At 43.0% G+C, this 16,933-nt stretch overlaps 1 protein-coding gene across 1 annotated transcript in view; it reads right to left on the reverse strand.

The window, feature by feature from the left end:
- Nucleotides 1-524: 524 nt before the first annotated feature.
- IMPACT (impact RWD domain protein) overlaps nt 525-16,933 on the reverse strand; it is a gene marked incomplete at its 3' end in the record, with an annotated part of 21,305 nt that continues 4,896 nt past the window's right edge. The window contains exons 3-7 of the mRNA XM_015420741.1: nt 12,196-12,248; nt 11,093-11,155; nt 7,633-7,718; nt 4,643-4,771; nt 525-619 (exon numbers count right to left, since the gene is read on the reverse strand). Coding sequence (XP_015276227.1) covers nt 525-619; nt 4,643-4,771; nt 7,633-7,718; nt 11,093-11,155; nt 12,196-12,248 — 426 coding nt within the window. The remainder of the gene's footprint in view (nt 620-4,642; nt 4,772-7,632; nt 7,719-11,092; nt 11,156-12,195; nt 12,249-16,933) is intronic.

The following is a 16,933-nucleotide window of genomic DNA, read 5'->3' on the forward strand; positions in this document are numbered from 1 at the left end:
GGCCCATCCAGTCCAACACCGTCACATAGTGGCCAAAAATACCAGGTGCCATCAGGAGGTCCATCAGTGTGAGAAAGTACGCCTGTGTATCCCATTCAAGGTTCTTCGCTAAGCCCACATAACGTGAAGCTGCTGCTTTACCCACACTATAATCCATGCTAGCCAGAGTACAAACCCAACACAGGGAGCAAATCTAAGCAGGTCTACTCAGAAGTAAGTCCCATTTTATTCGACAGGGCTTCTTCTTCTTTCACTTGTGGACACATAACCCACTAGAGAGACAGTCACAACTTATTTTAGGGTCTTGACCCATAGTTCGAGAACTACTTAAGTCAATAAAACACTCTGAAACAGATGACAGCTTCACTGGTATATATGACAGGATATATAGATACAGATTCTCAAAGTAATAGCTTGTTTGTGATAGGCTAGCCTTTACTATGTTAGCTAAATACTTATTTCATGCAAATGTCCATGAGTTGATGAAAGAATGAAAGGGCTTGCTAAAAAAAGGCATTACTGACCTGCTTAGGGGTCACGACAGGTGCTAAATGTGCCTGGAAAGTGCTCCTTCGGTCTGTAATAGGGTTTCCATGATCGATCGGAGGTAACTCTTCATCTGCAAATTTAGAATGCAAGAATTCTGACTTGCAGCACTGATGGACTATACTGACCTCACCCCTTCAACCGATTCAGAATGCCCCAGTTAAATCCACATTGCCTCTCTCCTCATAACTATGATCATGGATCTCATTTTTGCCTTTAAGAGAAGGGAAGAGAAATCCTGAAATCAGTGGACCCCTGGAAACTGTATGAGGAGTGACGTGGAGATCTGCAGTAGAAGAGGGGAATGGTTTGATATTGCCTCCCCTTCCAGGTAGCAGGCAGTACCTTTTCCAAGCAAAAAAATGTGTTGGAATATTCAGCAGAATAATGAAGGCAGCCAGACGTGTGTATTTGTTTGAGGAAGAAGCTTTACTATATAAAAGTAGGACAACGGTTACATTTGGGAGGAAAATAACAGACATCTGACTAGTTCTCAGGTCCATGTTGACTGTTCAGATGCTACACCTCATGTGTAGGAGAACAAAGGACGATAAAGTTTCCTAAGGGGGCCCCCCCATTTCCTGTTTATGCAACTAAAAGCAAATAGCACCCCAATAAAGTTGGTCAGCCAATAGACATTCTACAACTCACTTCATTAAGAATATTATCACCTTTTCTCTGGGGGAACTTCGTGCCTAAGATCTAATTCGTCTTAAGCTAAATAGCTAACATTAGCGTGCATACGTAAACACGTTAATTCTTTCATGACTGAAGAATGAACTTGAATACTCCAACAGAATGATTAAGAGCCAAGGTAAAATCTTTTGAGCATAACACACATCAAAACAAAATATTCATCAGGCTCAGCAGCTTGCAGAACTGTAATTAATAAATAGTAATGTATAGCTTTTTAAAAACGCTTTCTCCCTCTGATACAGTTTGCAGATTGGTGCTGCCACTTATTTCTGTCAGGCTGAACCCTTTCCCATATCCCATTTCCCTAGTCTAAACTGGTCCTTCCTCCTCTTAAAAAATACATAATTTTCCAGGGAGTTGAGGGGGGGGGGGTTGAGTTGGGAAGCAGCACAGAGGGGGAGAGGGTTCAATTCCCTCTTTCATTAGTGTTGCCCTGATTCAAACCTCCCCTTTCCTGCCACAGCTATTTCTAAGAAAATATAAAACCAGGGAGACGCTGCATTGAATGTTGTTGTCTGATGGGGTAGGGAAGAACTGGGCTGCAGTGAAAGTTCAGGGAAATTAGGGTAGCTTAAAACATTCTTTAGGACCCAGTTCTTTAATACAGGAGAGTTGATGAATAGCAAGTGGAAGGTTTTTCTGGTCTGGAGGCTGGTTTGGCAAACTGTAAGGTGGAGAAGACAAAGGGGAAAGATTCCAAATCAGGATGTTATGCTGAATGGAGAGAACAAGCATCGGTGTTACAGTATACATGGCAGATATGTGCCCAGCACACTTAATGCCACGTGAATTATTAATACTGGGCAGTGATATAGTTAGAAGAAAAACTTAAGAAGCGGATGTGGAGATCAACGAGATATCAGCTACAAAATATATACAACAGTACATATTGTATAAGCACTCTGAACAAGGATTATTTTATGATCCGCATTGCAACATACTTATGGCCTCTAACAGGCTCAATTCTAAGAGGACAAAGGGGGGTGAGAATTTTTCCATATTCTTAACAATATATTTGATTCACTAGATCTGCATCAATATTTCAATACAATCATTAGTACCAGTGATAGGCAAACTAGCAAAACTAACACCATTTTCCTGTAATTGTGTGTTATTTCAGCAAGCTAAGCTAATTTTGGCAACTGCGCAAAACAGGATGTAGCAAAGTGGGAAGGACTCCAAGGTGTCCAGAATGTAGCTAATTAAGCAGAACTGTTGTTTGAAGATACGGAAACTGTTTTGCGAGGCTTACAGAAAACCATAAGTATTCCAAATAAAAGCAAAAGACAGAAAGGCTTACCAAGTGTACTTATCTCTCCTTATAATAATTGTGTTTTGGGGTGGCCCTTAGGCGCCGGCGGCACCCGGTTGGCGGGGAGAGAAGGGGATGGCTGCGCCGTGCTTCCCTGTGCCGCCGCGCCCTGGCTCAGGGATGCTGTGGGCACTTCTGATGGGGGGGGTGCTCTGCTGGGGTTCCCGGTGCTGCCCCCGGCCTCACTGCCCTGGCAACGTGCCCTGCCTCACCTCGGCATGGGGGGAGGCCACGCCACGCTTCCCGGGGCCGCCACAGCCTGGCCTGGGAACGCCGCAGGCATTTCTTCGAGGAGGCTGTTCGGCCTCCACCAGCCTTCCCTCCGCTGCTCTGCCAGTGCGCCCTGGCTGCGGGGGGGGGGAGCGAGCTGCTGAAGTGCTGGCTTGTTCAACCTCCCTGCGCACCAGCTGGCAGACGGACCCTGCCCGTCTTTGCGGGAGGGGGACTCACACCACCAGGGAAGGTGCCGCACCCATCCACCCATCCATTCCTGCCTGCAACGGGCCTTCCTCTTAGTATAGGTATAAAGGAAATATCATTCTGTAATCTGAAGACATCTGTACATCTGAAAGTTGTTTATCACACTGTATAAAAGATTACTGCTGATGCCTTACTAACAGATCCCTTGGATTATGCTACTGAGGTTCCCTTTATTCGAATAAAGTTCTGGCTGCTTCAAAAATCTTACTGGTTGTGTTGATTATTGGGCATTAGCACACCAGGCAACAGGTCCGTTTGGCTAATAAATTCTGGAACTCCACCTGGTCACCTGAGAGGCGTGAGGGCCTCGACTGATGACGTGCCTTTCTTTGCTGGCATCGCATTGTTTGGGCCCTAGATTGGCATCCTGCAGCCCAGGACCTTGTAGATACTTTGGTCTGTAAGGTGCGACGCCTTTAAAATTTTGGAAAGGCAGACTGAAGATTTGAAGGTGCCTTAAGAACAAGTAATGGACCCCCGTCCAACTTTCTTTTCTAGGCACTGAAGAAGATAGAATAATACAAAAGACTGAGTGAATAAGAATGAAATGTCAGTAGAAAGTAAGAAGGTATTGAATATTAAAAGATGTATAAAGGATAGAATATGACTTAGAGGAAGTTGCATGGTGGTATTATAAGCGGGTAGTATAAGGAAATAAGAAAAATAAGAGGATACAAATCAGATTGGGATTAAGTTACAAACAGACGGAATGTAACCGCAATGGTTTCTTTTTTGTTTTAGTTTGAAAAGAAGTATAATATATAAAGAATGAATTATTTGCATGAAATATGCAATGCATACTCAATAAAAATATTAATACAAAAAAAAAGAACAAGCAGTTGGATTTAGTTTTTGTTGGTCTTTGAGTCTCCCGTTTTGGTTTTGGGTTGGTTGGGATAACTCCAGAAGTAAATTGCACATAGATCTCCATAAGGAGAAAGACTTCATGTTCCGGCACCCAACAATGGAAGCTAAGCAGAGTAAATCCGGATTACCTTTAAGACCTCTCCAGTGTCTGGTTATGAATTGGGGAATTATAACTGATTATTCTCCAGATTATCCTGAATCCTGTTTGAGTCACTACTGTGTTTTAGATTGGCCTTTTTATTCCCTCAGTAACGATCCATGGCCAGCTGAGGGAACATACAAGTTGAATATTGCACGCGATTTGTATAATTTCTGTAAAAGGGAAGGAAAGAATAATGAAGTGGATTATATTAATTTCTAGATATATGCTATTACTCATGCAGACTTATTAAAGGATTGTGGAAACTGTAATAAGCAAAAGCAGATAATGGTGCAAAAGAATATAAAATGTATGAGGAACACTAAGCCCCCACTGCCAATCCAAAGGTTAAGGTATTAGAATCCATGGATGATGCTGATCCAGTGGGTGGGATTCAGGGAAGATCGAACCCTAGATTAGATGACTGTGGGGTGGGAGTCTGGCAGCTTCGCCTCCTCCTCCTCCTCCTCCCTATTCAGGCCAAACCTCAGCGTCTAGTGGTGGGCCAGAATTAACTAGCACCCCAAAGACCCCCTGAGGCCTTGTTCTATAGACTGCATCAACACTGAAACATGACAGAATACCAGCAGTAGTTGCTTTACCTTCTTCACTTTCAGGAAGATCAAAATCCAGAGTTTCGACTGCATATGGCTGGAATGGCTGACAATCCAATGAAAAGTCTTCTTCATGCTCCATAATCGTTTCTTCTGTGATTTTTTTAATATTTGGTCCTGCTGACATAAGAATTTATACCCCTTTCACTGGCTCTCTTTCAGAGTTCTGGCAAATTAAATGGTTACAATCGTGGGGTGGGACAGTGACCAATAGCGGCTCTCTAAAATATTACACAGACACAAACCTGGGTGTGCCCCTGAACACTCGAGAAAAAGCCAAAAGCCTAAGACCTGGGAAGTGGTTCTAGCTCCATGGTAAAGAACACGGATTGCACGTAGAAGTGCACAGATTTAATTTTTCTGATGTACACCGCCCTGAGCCCCGTCCTACAGGGGAGGGTGGTCAAAAAACCAAAATAAAGACATAAATGATCCCAGTCATCGCCAGGTGTAGGGGTGTGTGTGTAAAGTGCTGTCAAGTCACAGCCGACATTCAGAGGTGGTTTGCCATAGCCTGCCCCTGTGTAGCAACCCTGGACTTCCTTGGAGGCTGACCCTACTTAGCCACCCAGATCTGATGAGACTGGTCTCGCCTGGGCCATCCAGATACAAAGGATTTATGCACTATGCACAACCCAGGAGAGATGCACCAGTGAGAGAACACAACAACAGTGAACTACACTGGCCAGTTATCCAGCTCCATATGCAGCAGCTTCAGATTTGGCTGTGAGGAAATGAATGTACAGTTCAGTTTCAATCACTCTGAATGACTACTTATGACAAAAAGATTACACACAACTAACACTTCTGTAATGAACGTATGTCTTAAAAATAAAAATCTGCATTCAGACAATGGAAAATGAAAAAAATGAAATGTGTCAATTTCCTCATAGTGGTTCAGGCAGTGGGGCAATACTCTGTGGCTGAGTGATGCAAGCAGGTTTGGCACTTTTCCTGTAGAACCACAGTGGCCCTTTCGTTGCAGTTTGCCCACTTTGAGGAAGCTCTGCTTATGTTCAGACATAAGCTGATCCCTTGCCAGTTGTGATGCCATTAGGTCTTAAATACAGAAGGAGGGAATGGACTATGCAGGCATGGCTTATTCCAATTAAATGTCAGATAAGGCCAGGTGCTGTGCTTTGTGATGGACACCAGGAATATGGACTGCCTATGTACCCAGTAATTGCTAAACAAACAGTTGCAAATATATATATTTCAAAAGACCAAATTTAAATCCCAACCTAATAGTAAACCTATTGTACCAATTCCTAACTATAAACATTATGAGTTTTGAAGCGTCATTAAACGTGAGGCCTTTCAGCAAGAAACTTACATATGAACAACTATACTATTCATTTTGGGGTCAATATGACAAACTGAAATTTGTGTGGTCTCATTCTTGTACCATTTTATGATGAGACAGTATCTAATTCAGTAAGATCATGTCCCAGTATCACAGTAAACTCATGATATGCAGCACTAAAAGGTTGTGGCTGTGTACTTTTGCATTGTTGCTTTGAACTCTGGCATTAAAGGAACTCTTTAAAACCTTCCTTGTTGCTCCTGTTGTATTGAAGTTCTCTCTCTTTCCTGTTCACCCAAAAGGAGAAACGTTGAATGCTCTTTAAAACATACTGAAAATACCTCCCAGTTTTCTATTTGTTTACTTCATTTATATCCCACTTTTCTCCCCAGTAGGGCCCCAAAGCAGCTTACGTTATTCTCCTCCATTTTATCTTCCTAACAACCTTGTGAGGTAGGGTAAGCTGACTGCAAGTGACTGGCCCAAGGTCAATCAACAAGCATCCATGGCAGAGTGGGGATCTGAACCTTGGTCTCTGAGATGCTAGTCTGAAACTCTAACCACTACACCACATTGGTGTATGTAATCATGCAGTATCTATATATCTAATAGCGAAAGGGGCCCCCTGTGTGTGGATACCTAAATCCGCGCATTGGGGGCACCTGGGGGGAGGGAGATATTTGTGCACACTTGGGGTAGTCCCCAGGTGTGCACAAAAATCTAAAAACACGGAAAAAATACCGGGGGATACTTAAATCCCCCCAAAAGTGACAGCGCGTCCCCTGCGCATGCGCAGGGAATGCTCTGCGAATTCCCTAGGAGGGAAGGGGGGGAGATCAAGCGGGGGGGGTGGAGGAGACGGGGGAAGAACCGGCGGGATGGGGGGGAATTTACCTCCTCCTGCTGCTTCCTCCTCTGCCTCATGTGTGGAGGTCCCCCCCCGCGAGTATCGCGGGTCCTGCCCCTTGTCTAAAATATTACAGAACTGGTGCCAGGGATGGTGTCTTTGGGCAACTGCCAGGGCCTAAAGTGAGCTCAGCACCAAACAAGCTGGGCATGCACCTAATCCCTTCCTATACAACAGCTATCCAATGGGAGGGAGAAAGAGAAGAGGCCAAGTGTCGTCACTTAGGATTAGGATTCCCCAAAGGGACTGGGTTCCCTTCTCTGCCTGGGTGTGTCTGTGTGAGCTGTTCCTCTGCCAGACAGCAATAATGCAAACTAGGACGAGCAGCAGCCCTCCTTGGAGCTCACTTCAGTTGCCCACTCATCTGCCTTGGGAACAGGCCATCACAATTGGAGCATCTGAAGTCGAGAAGAGGCTGGATAGGCTTGGGGGTGGGTGGTGCGGAGACGGCAGGAGGGATGCTAGGACGATGCTTGATCCATGCCATGTCTAATGAATGCCCACCTCTTCCTTAGCTAAGAATCATCACAGCGGGAGTGGGGATCATTTCAAGGGGAATGAAGTTCCTGCTCTCTGTCTGCTCCCACCCTTCTGGAGGGGGAATGGGGCCCTTTCTCTGGCTCTTCTTTTTCATTATTATTTTTGTGACATCATGCCCCCCCCAGTGCTCCCCTCACCGAAAACCTTCTAGCTACAGGGCTGGGGGAAGCCTGCCAAGCGCCATCTTAATCCGTGCACCAAAACCTGGAAGCAACCCTAGCACATTACCTGGAGCAGATGACTGAGATTTTTCTATCAAAATCTCCCGTATCTTCTCCACCCACAGATATAGGATACTTTCACCAAGATTCTGTCTGGAAATCAGGAAGGGGGGGGGAGTATATTATGAAAATGCTACTAAATTGTTTTAGGCATCTATTTAAACAAATATGCAAAAAGAAATCACTTTGCATCTAGAAAAATGTGGTGTTATGTGTTTTCTTCTTCCCATCAGGTGTGAGATCTACAGAATTTTTAACACACCTTGGACAGAAGCCAAAGAATCACACTGCTTGTTCGGACCTCCAAGCCTTCTCAGCACAGAGGCAAACAGCTTTTGAAACAGAGAGGCTTTCAAAAACAGTTTATCATACAGCATGAAGATCTGATGCTGACATCCCAAAGAATTCCGAGAACTATATTCACACCCTCAAGTATGTCTTGGTAGTGCTCTGAATCCTAACTACTAGAAAAGAGATTACCCTCTCTTACATGAAACCCACATATTTGGATTTCCCGGCAAATAAGCTCACATTTTGAGATACTTTCTCCTCTTTACTGCCACCTGCTGGAATCCTGCATGAAAAACATTTCATGACAAAATCTGCATTTTAAAAATGAAATCCTAACATGTCTAGATAGAGCCAGATTCTTAAAGCACTCCCCTGAAATGACAAATCTTGCTAAAAAGTTACAATGCACTTTGCAGAACGTTTATGCATCTGTATCTCTGAAACTGTGGCTTCTCTCTTTCTGAAAGTGTCTCAGACAAATCAGGGGAAAGTATTCATTTCAAATCAAACACACAATCAGCTTTCCCCCCTACTATCTGCAAAAGGGGTTTATGTGTATTCATAGAACTCTCTCAGTCACAGACACCTATGGAAGTACTCGGTTCCAGATGCAGCCATGCTGTCTAAATTTACAGTGCAATCCAAAGCAGATCTACTCACTTCTCATGGAAGTCATGGGCTTAGAAGGATACAGCTATGCTCAGGACTGCACTGTTAGGGGGAGTTTCCGGTGGCTGCGAGATTGCGCAGTCGGACCGAGAGAGCCTCCGCGTCTTTGCTCCAAAAAACGCAAAATAAAGACTAATTGAGGACTATAACGACAAAAACAACCTGCTGATAAGAATGGGGAAGCAAAGAGGAGGGAAAGGAGGGAAAGCAGCCAAGAAAAACAACGAGGGAGCTCAACAAAATGAGCAAACTATGCAACCATCGGATGAGGACCCCCCCCCCCCCATTAGAAGTCGACTTGGAAGAAGAAGCACCTAGCCGGCAGAGTAAAAGAAAACGTGAGGACTCAATTACTAAGAAAGACATACAGACCATGCTGGTGGAAATGAAAAAAGAAATTAGAGATAGCATCACCCCTGTTCATCAGAAACTGGATGCTATGAATCTCAGCCTAACAGATCTGCGGGAAAGGACTGACCAGGCACTCACGCAAGCTGCTAAAAATAAGCAGGATATACAAAGCCTGAAGACTTTTGAGACTTGGAGTAAGTCCAAGATTATTCTTTTGGATATTAAGGCTCGGGAAAGTAAAATTAAATTCAGGGGAATCTCCCCAAACTTTTGCATAGACAAAGACCTCACGGACTCTTTAAATCTCTGGCTCCAGGAATTATTGCAGCTGCCGGCCGCACCAATTAGCCAAGCTTATCGGCTGAAACCACCACAAACAGGCTCGCCTACTCTAATCCCAGATATTCTTGCTGAGCTGACAGATATCAAAGTAAAGGCTATCGTCTTAGAAGCTGCAAGGAAAAATAATGGGCTCCAACTAGAGGATACTAAAATACAAGTGTTCAAAGACTTGCCATCTGAGATATTAACAGCACGCCGGAACTTGAAACCAATTACAAAGCGGTTGACAGAAAAACAAATTAGATACCGCTGGCTTCCACTCGGACACTTACAAATAAATTACAAAGGCAGAGCCCACACCGTTTATGATGTCAAGTCCGGAGAGGAAATGCTAACTGCTTTACAACTTTAAGCTTTGGACAAAAAATGAGAGGACAACAGGTTTAACTCTAGATAAGCCGATTTAATATTAATATATTGTTTTAAACATGTGACACTAAGGTACAATAGGAGCATAGCGGGTAAGGCACTCGGGAGGAACTCCCTTATCACCTTCTATAGGGTGGGGCCTTAGGAAAAGACCCCCTTTGGGATTTCCAAAGTCCCATAGAGAGGTGGCAACATCCAAGAACTCCGCCATGAAGATTTAAATTATTTGGTTGTTGGTTTATCTTTCTATTTAAGAGCAATTAAAAGGCTTAATATAATATGGATAAGATATAAGAGAAACTGTCTGGGACAATAATAAATATCATTTTATTAAGTTTGTATTACTTGAGTTGGAGTTTAAGGAAATAAAAAATAGTTTTCTAAGCAATCACTGGCAATGACAGGGGGGAAAATCTTTTTGTTTTAATAACCATTATAATGTAAACAGCCATTGCCAGGGATACGGTGTAAAAGAGGATGTAATGGACTGTATAGTATCTTTAAAAAATATATGATTTGTGTTGTTATCATGTGATATGCAAAATAAAAATATATTAAAAAAAAAGGACTGCACTGTTAGACTATGCCCTTCCAAGGTCATATTCAACACACACATTGTCACATTTTTGAAAACCTATATTGTACTAATACATAAAGAGTAAGAGATATTAACTACAGAGGGTCAGATTGTACATTACAACTCCCAGTAACTTCCCTAGTCATGATGTGGGGACAGGATGCCAATCATTTTAAACGGTTTGATAGTAATGTATACTTTACAAAGGAAGTATAATAGTATTTTTAAAGCAACATGTATTGTATATTTATTTATTTATTGTATTTACCTCACCTTTCCTCCAAGGAACTCAGGGTGCTTATATGGTCTCATCTTCTGCCCTGTCCACTGTTTATCCTCAACAGCCCTGTTAGGTCGATTAGGCTAAGTGTATAATTAGCCCGAATTAGCCCAGTGAGTTGCACCATCGAATGGATCTCCCTATTCTTAACTACTACTTTTTTTTGGAATCTCAGTTCAACTTTACAGAATTATAATCAAACCTAGCCACAGAACTCAAACAGTTATACAATCTATTGCTTCAAATACAAAGGTGCACTTTGACCTAGCTGCTTTAGAAAGCAACCCTGAACAGGTCTATTCACTGGGGCTTACTTCCAGGAAAGTGTTTTTAGGATTATCCTATTATGCAATCTTGTTGTAGTAACTCATGCATCACTGCAAAGGAACTGCAACTTAAAAACTTCAGCGTTTTAAGTGCAGATGGTATGGTCTGGCACTTGGAGAGGCGAGATGGCACCCTCAAGTATTATTTCACAGGCTTGTTGTAACATTTAATGAAATACAAACTATACAGAACCCCATGCACGGAAAATAAAATATATTTTTAAAGAACTAGTTACCCAATTTTACAATGTATTCTACTTACGCATAGATGTCTTCCAAGTTATTTGCTATTTCTGCATACTCCTGACCTAGAAGCCAAGGAGCACTAGAATAAAAATGAACATGTTGATTCATTACAACATTTCTAAACTACTTTCCCATTTAAATAGACCCCCCCAAAAAGGAAAATTAGAGCTTAGATCCTCTAGCAAACTACAAACATGCAGAAGCGTCTCATGTAGTGACAGTATTCATCTAAGCAAAACAGTAAAAGCGAAGGGTTTGGGGAAAGCGGTGATGTCAGTGCAAGGAGGGAAGATCATGGGCAGAGTGTGAGTTGTAACTTTAGCCTCCCTTCAGCAAATGTGGTGTCACCTTATGTGAACTGCGTGTTTCTCTTTTTTTCTCATTTCGTTCTGGCTTACGATTTTTGAATTCTTTTTCACAAAAAGATGGCTGCGTTGAAAAAGAGTCCAAATTATGCACCCCTTTATGTTTTTGTGCTGTAATCTGCCAGATACCTACCAGACGATTCCTCACAGAAACCAACCTGAGGTGGCTTATTCCTAGTGAGATCAGGGGCTAAACAATCAGGAAGCTTCTCATCTAGCCCTGAAGCTAAGCAATATGGTGCTATTGTGCTACAGGAGGTGTCTGGGTAGAATATTCCAGTTGCTTGCTGGCCCCACAGTTCCTCACTGGGGACTCTAAACTTGTAAAACAACTGGTAGAAAATGGAGCACACTGTTCTCCACAGTCCACTGAAGGAAATTATACCAGGCCTACCAAAGCTGTTTTGTTGCTGTTGTCACATTACCTACAGACACTGGGTGGAAGAGACTAAAGGCTCTTGCTTTCTGAATTAACTTTCATCGAGGACAGTTAACTTTCATCGAGGACATTGAGGACTTTCGTCTAACAACTTCTTTCACATACACGCACTGCATATAGGATGGACTGCTTTATGTCAGCCCATAAGACTGGGAAGGGTTGTAAAAGTTTGGACAACTGGAGGCAGGATCAGGATTGCCCTCCCTTACTCAAATGGAAGATCACTAGTGTACACAAGCATATGGAAATAATGGTATTGTCAGATAAAGAAAATGCACAAGAAACTGGATATTCTGAAAGAGAGCTATCACTTACTTAAGTTGATAAATAGGTGGTGCTGTGGTTGGATATTCAGGGGGCAGGATCACCTGAAAGATTTTAAAAGTAAATAACCAATAGAGCTCCCCCCCAAAAAAAACAACAACACCTGGCTGTTGGTAAAAAAACAACCCTGAGCATTCAGAACAGCTTTGAGAAATTAACAGGCTCTTCAATAACAAGACACATTAAACACACACACACACAACCCTCAGGGTGAAAGTCTATAACTACTACTTGGAAGTAAGTCCCACTGAATACAGAGGGACTTGCTTCTGAGTAACATGCAAAAAACCAGCATGTTAAGCGACTACCTAATGATACTCCTGCCTCTTACCTCCACTGATCTCCATTGGTTCTGGGGGACAAAGAACCCTGAGGAATAACACAAGGTTGTGCTGATGGGCAGTCAGTAGAAATTTCCAGTTTAGCCTGAATCCAACTCTAAGGTAGGGGTGGGAAGAATGTAGACTAAGGTTCACTGATGGATTGCAGACCGATTTCTGGTGGATTTCCTAAACACTTGCTGATTACCATGATTTTTGCAAGGAATGCTGGACTTTGGTCTAATCTAGCCAGCACAGCACTTCTTATGTTGTTAAGCAAGAACACACATGCAGGATCAAGATATAATAAGTGTATGTGAAAAGATCCTGAAGATACACTCCTGTTTTGTAATTTCAGAATATTGCAGTGGATCACACAGATTTTTTTTAATTAAGGAGCTATATAAGACTGAAGTAAACTTACATTTGCTGTAAAGAGTTCAGTCTTATGCAAGAACAAAAAACTATAAAACTGCCCCAGAAGCATGCACACAGGACACAACACACAATGACCCTCAGCTGGTCAGCAGCTGTCAGTTGTATCATAGCTTCTATCTACCAAACAAAATAATTGTTTACACAAAGATATTTTAAGGTAGTGCTATAAAAGCAAGTTAAGGAAACAAAATGCCTAAATTCAGTTATTAGAATCTATTACCAAATTAGGTCTGCTTCCAGACTGAGGTTTTGCTCTGCTCGGGACTCATACTGGAGTATGAATATTCATACAACATTGTCCCCTAACATCCCACTTCACACTTTGATGTGATCTTTCCCAAATCCGGTTTGCTCTTTCAAAAAAGATCACAATCAAAGTGCCTTTGTACACCTATGGACAGGTAGGGGTGCACTTTAAAGTTGCACCCACACTGATGGCATTTCCTTGCCTCCATCCCCTGCAGCCACCATTTCCCGCATACAACCTTTAAAAAAAAAAACAAATTGCCAATTGCTACAGTACAATTACCTTATAATGATACATTGCCATGGCCTACTAATGCCTCTGAATTCACAGCTTTTTAAAAAGTAACTCTCTAGCCCTTTTCTTTGCAGTGATATAAAGAAATGTTGTATTCCTTACACCTCTGCTGTAAAAAGGATTAGAGATCCTTTTTAAATGAATTCAGGAATTCAGAAGAGGTACTAAAGTACTAAAGAGGTACTCATGGATCACTGCCTTGTCGTGGCGAGGGGGCTTGCGCAGTTCAATGAAGCTGTGGGCTATGCCGTGAAGGGCCACCCAAGACGGACAGGCCACAGCAGAGAACTCAGACCAAGCGTGATCCACCTGGAGAAGGAAATGGCAACCCACTCCAGTATTTTTGCCAAGAAAACCCCATGGACAGTATCAAAAGGCTAAAAGATATGACGCCGGAAGATGAGCCCCTCAGGTCGGAAGGTGTCCAATATGCTACTGAGGAAGAGCAGAGGGCAAGTACAAGTAACCCCAGAAAGAGTGAAGCGGCTGGGCCAAAGCCGAAAGGACCCTCAGTTGTGGATGTGTCTGATGGTGAAAGGAAAGTCCAATGCTGCAAAGAACAATACTACATAGGAACCTGGAATGTAAGATCTATGAATCAAGGTAAGCTTGACGTGGTCAAAAATGAGATGGCAAGACTGAACATCGATATCCTAGGAATCAGTGAACTAAAGTGGACAGGAATGGGCGAATTTAACTCAGAAGACCATTATATCTACTACTGTGGCCAGGAATCTCGTAGAAAAAATGGTGTGGCCTTTATAGTCAACAAGAGAGTGCAAAAGGCAGTACTGGGATACAATCTCAAAAATGACAGAATGATTTCTGTCCGATTCCAAGGCAAACCATTCAACATCACAGTAATTCAAGTGTATGCCCCAACCACTGATGCAGAAGAGGCTGAAGTAGACCGGTTCTATGAAGACCTACAACACCTCCTAGAACTAACACCAAAAAATGATGTCCTCATCATCATAGGGGACTGGAATGCTAAAGTAGGAAGTGAAAAGGTAACTGGAATAACAGACAAGTTTGGCCTTGGAAAGCAAAATGAAGCAGGGCAAAGGTTAACAGAGTTTTGTCAAGAGAACACACTGGTCATAGCGAACACCCTTTTCCAACAACCTAAGAGGCGACTCTACACATGGACATCACCAGATGGGCAACACCGAAATCAGATTGACTATATAATTTGCAGTCAAAGATGGAGAAGCTCTATCCAGTCAGTAAAAACAAGACCTGGAGCTGACTGTGGTTCAGATCATGAGCTACTCATTGCAAAATTCAGACTTAAACTGAAGAAAATCGGGAAAACCATGAGGCCATTCAGGTTTGACCTAGATCACATCCCTGATGAATATACAGTAGAGGTGAAGAATAGATTCAAGGGTCTGGATTTGATAGATAGAGTGCCTGAAGAACTATGGACGGAGGTTCGTGACATTGTACAGGAGGCAGCAATCACCACCATACCAAAGAAAAAGAAATGCAAGAAAGCAAAATGGCTTTCTGATGAGGCTTTACAAATAGCAGAGGAAAGAAGGAAAGCGAAAGGCAAAGGCGAAAAGGAAAGATTTACCCAACTGAACGCAGATTTCCAGAGAACAGCAAGGAGAGATAAGGAGGCCTTCCTGAATGAACAGTGCAAAGTAATAGAAGAAAACAATAGAATGGGAAGGACTAGAGATCTCTTCAAGAAAGTTGGAGAAATCAAGGGAGCGTTCCATGCAAAGCTGGCCATGATAAAGGACAAAAACGGTAGGGACCTAACAGAAGCAGAAGAGATTAGGAAAAGATGGCAAGAATACACAGAAGAACTATACAAGAAAGACCTCGATGTCCTTGACAACCACGACGGTATAATCACTGACCTCGAGCCAGACATCCTGGAATGTGAAGTTAAATGGGCCTTAGAAAGCATTGCTAACAACAAAGCTAGTGGAGGTGATGGTATTCCAGCTGAGCTATTCAAAGTCTTAGAAGATGATGCTGTTAAAGTGCTGCACTCCATTTGCCAGCAAATTTGGAAAACGCAACAGTGGCCACAGGATTGGAAAAGATCAGTATACATTCCAATCCCAAAGAAGGGCAACGCCAAGGAATGTTCAAACTATCGCACAATTGCACTCATATCACACGCTAGCAAGGTCATGCTCAAGATCCTACAAGCTAGGCTTCAACAGTACGTGGATAGAGAACTACCAGAAGTACAAGCTGGGTTTCGAAGAGGTAGAGGAACGAGAGATCATATTGCCAACATTCGCTGGATTATGGAGAAAGCAAGAGAGTACCAGAAAAATATCTACTTCTGCTTCATTGACTATGCTAAAGCCTTTGACTGTGTGGATCACAACAAACTATGGCAGGTCCTTAAAGAGATGGGAGTACCAGACCACCTCACATGTCTCTTGAGAAACCTGTATAAGGGCCAAGAAGCGACAGTTAGAACCGGATACGGAACAACTGATTGGTTCAGCATAGGAAAAGGAGTACGACAAGGATGTATACTGTCACCTTGCTTATTTAATATATATGCAGAGTACATCATGCGAAATGCTGGCCTGGATGAATCACAAGCGGGAATTAAGATTGCTGGGGAAAAGATCAACAACCTCAGATATGCAGATGATACCACTCTAATGGCTGAAAGTGAAAAGGATCTAAAGAGCCTCTTGCTCAGAGTAAAAGAGGAGAGCGCAAAAGTGGGCTTGAAGCTCAACATCAAAAAAACTAAGATCATGGCATCCGGCCCCATCACTCCTTGGCAAATAGAAGGGGAAGTCGTGGAAGTAGTGACAGACTTCACGTTCCTGGGATCCCAGATCACCGCAGACTGTGACTGCAGCCATGAAATTAAAAGACGCCTGCTCCTTGGGAGGAAAGCGATGGCGAACCTAAACAGCATGATAAAAAGTAGAGACATCACCCTGCCAACAAAAGTCCGCATGGTCAAAGCAATGGTATTCCCAGTAGTCATGTATGGCTGCGAGAGCTGGACTATAAGGAAGGCCGAGCGCCGAAGAATAGATTCTTTTGAACTATGGTGCTGGAGAAGACTCTTGAGAGTCCCTTGGACTGCAAGAAGAACAAATCAGTCAATCCTCAAAGAAATCAACCCTGACTGTTCCCTGGAAGGCCAGATAATGAAACTGAAGCTCAAATACTTTGGCCACCAAATGAGAAGGGAGCACTCACTGGAGAAGACCCTGATGCTGGGAAAGATTGTGGCAATCTATATATCTAATACCCAAGTTGCCCCCGGAGTGCGGATCGCTAAATCCGCGCTCCGGTACGACCTAGGGGGCAGGGAGAGTTTTGTGCACTCTTGGGGCAGTCCCCAGGGGTGCACAAAAATCTAAAAACTAAAAAAAAATATCGGGGGGATATTTAAATCCCCCCGAAAGTGTCAGAGTGTCCGTGCGCATGCACA

This window comes from Gekko japonicus, unplaced genomic scaffold (assembly GCF_001447785.1).
Source record: "Gekko japonicus isolate JY-2015 unplaced genomic scaffold, Gekko_japonicus_V1.1 scaffold1602, whole genome shotgun sequence".
Taxonomy (NCBI): domain Eukaryota; kingdom Metazoa; phylum Chordata; class Lepidosauria; order Squamata; family Gekkonidae; genus Gekko; species Gekko japonicus.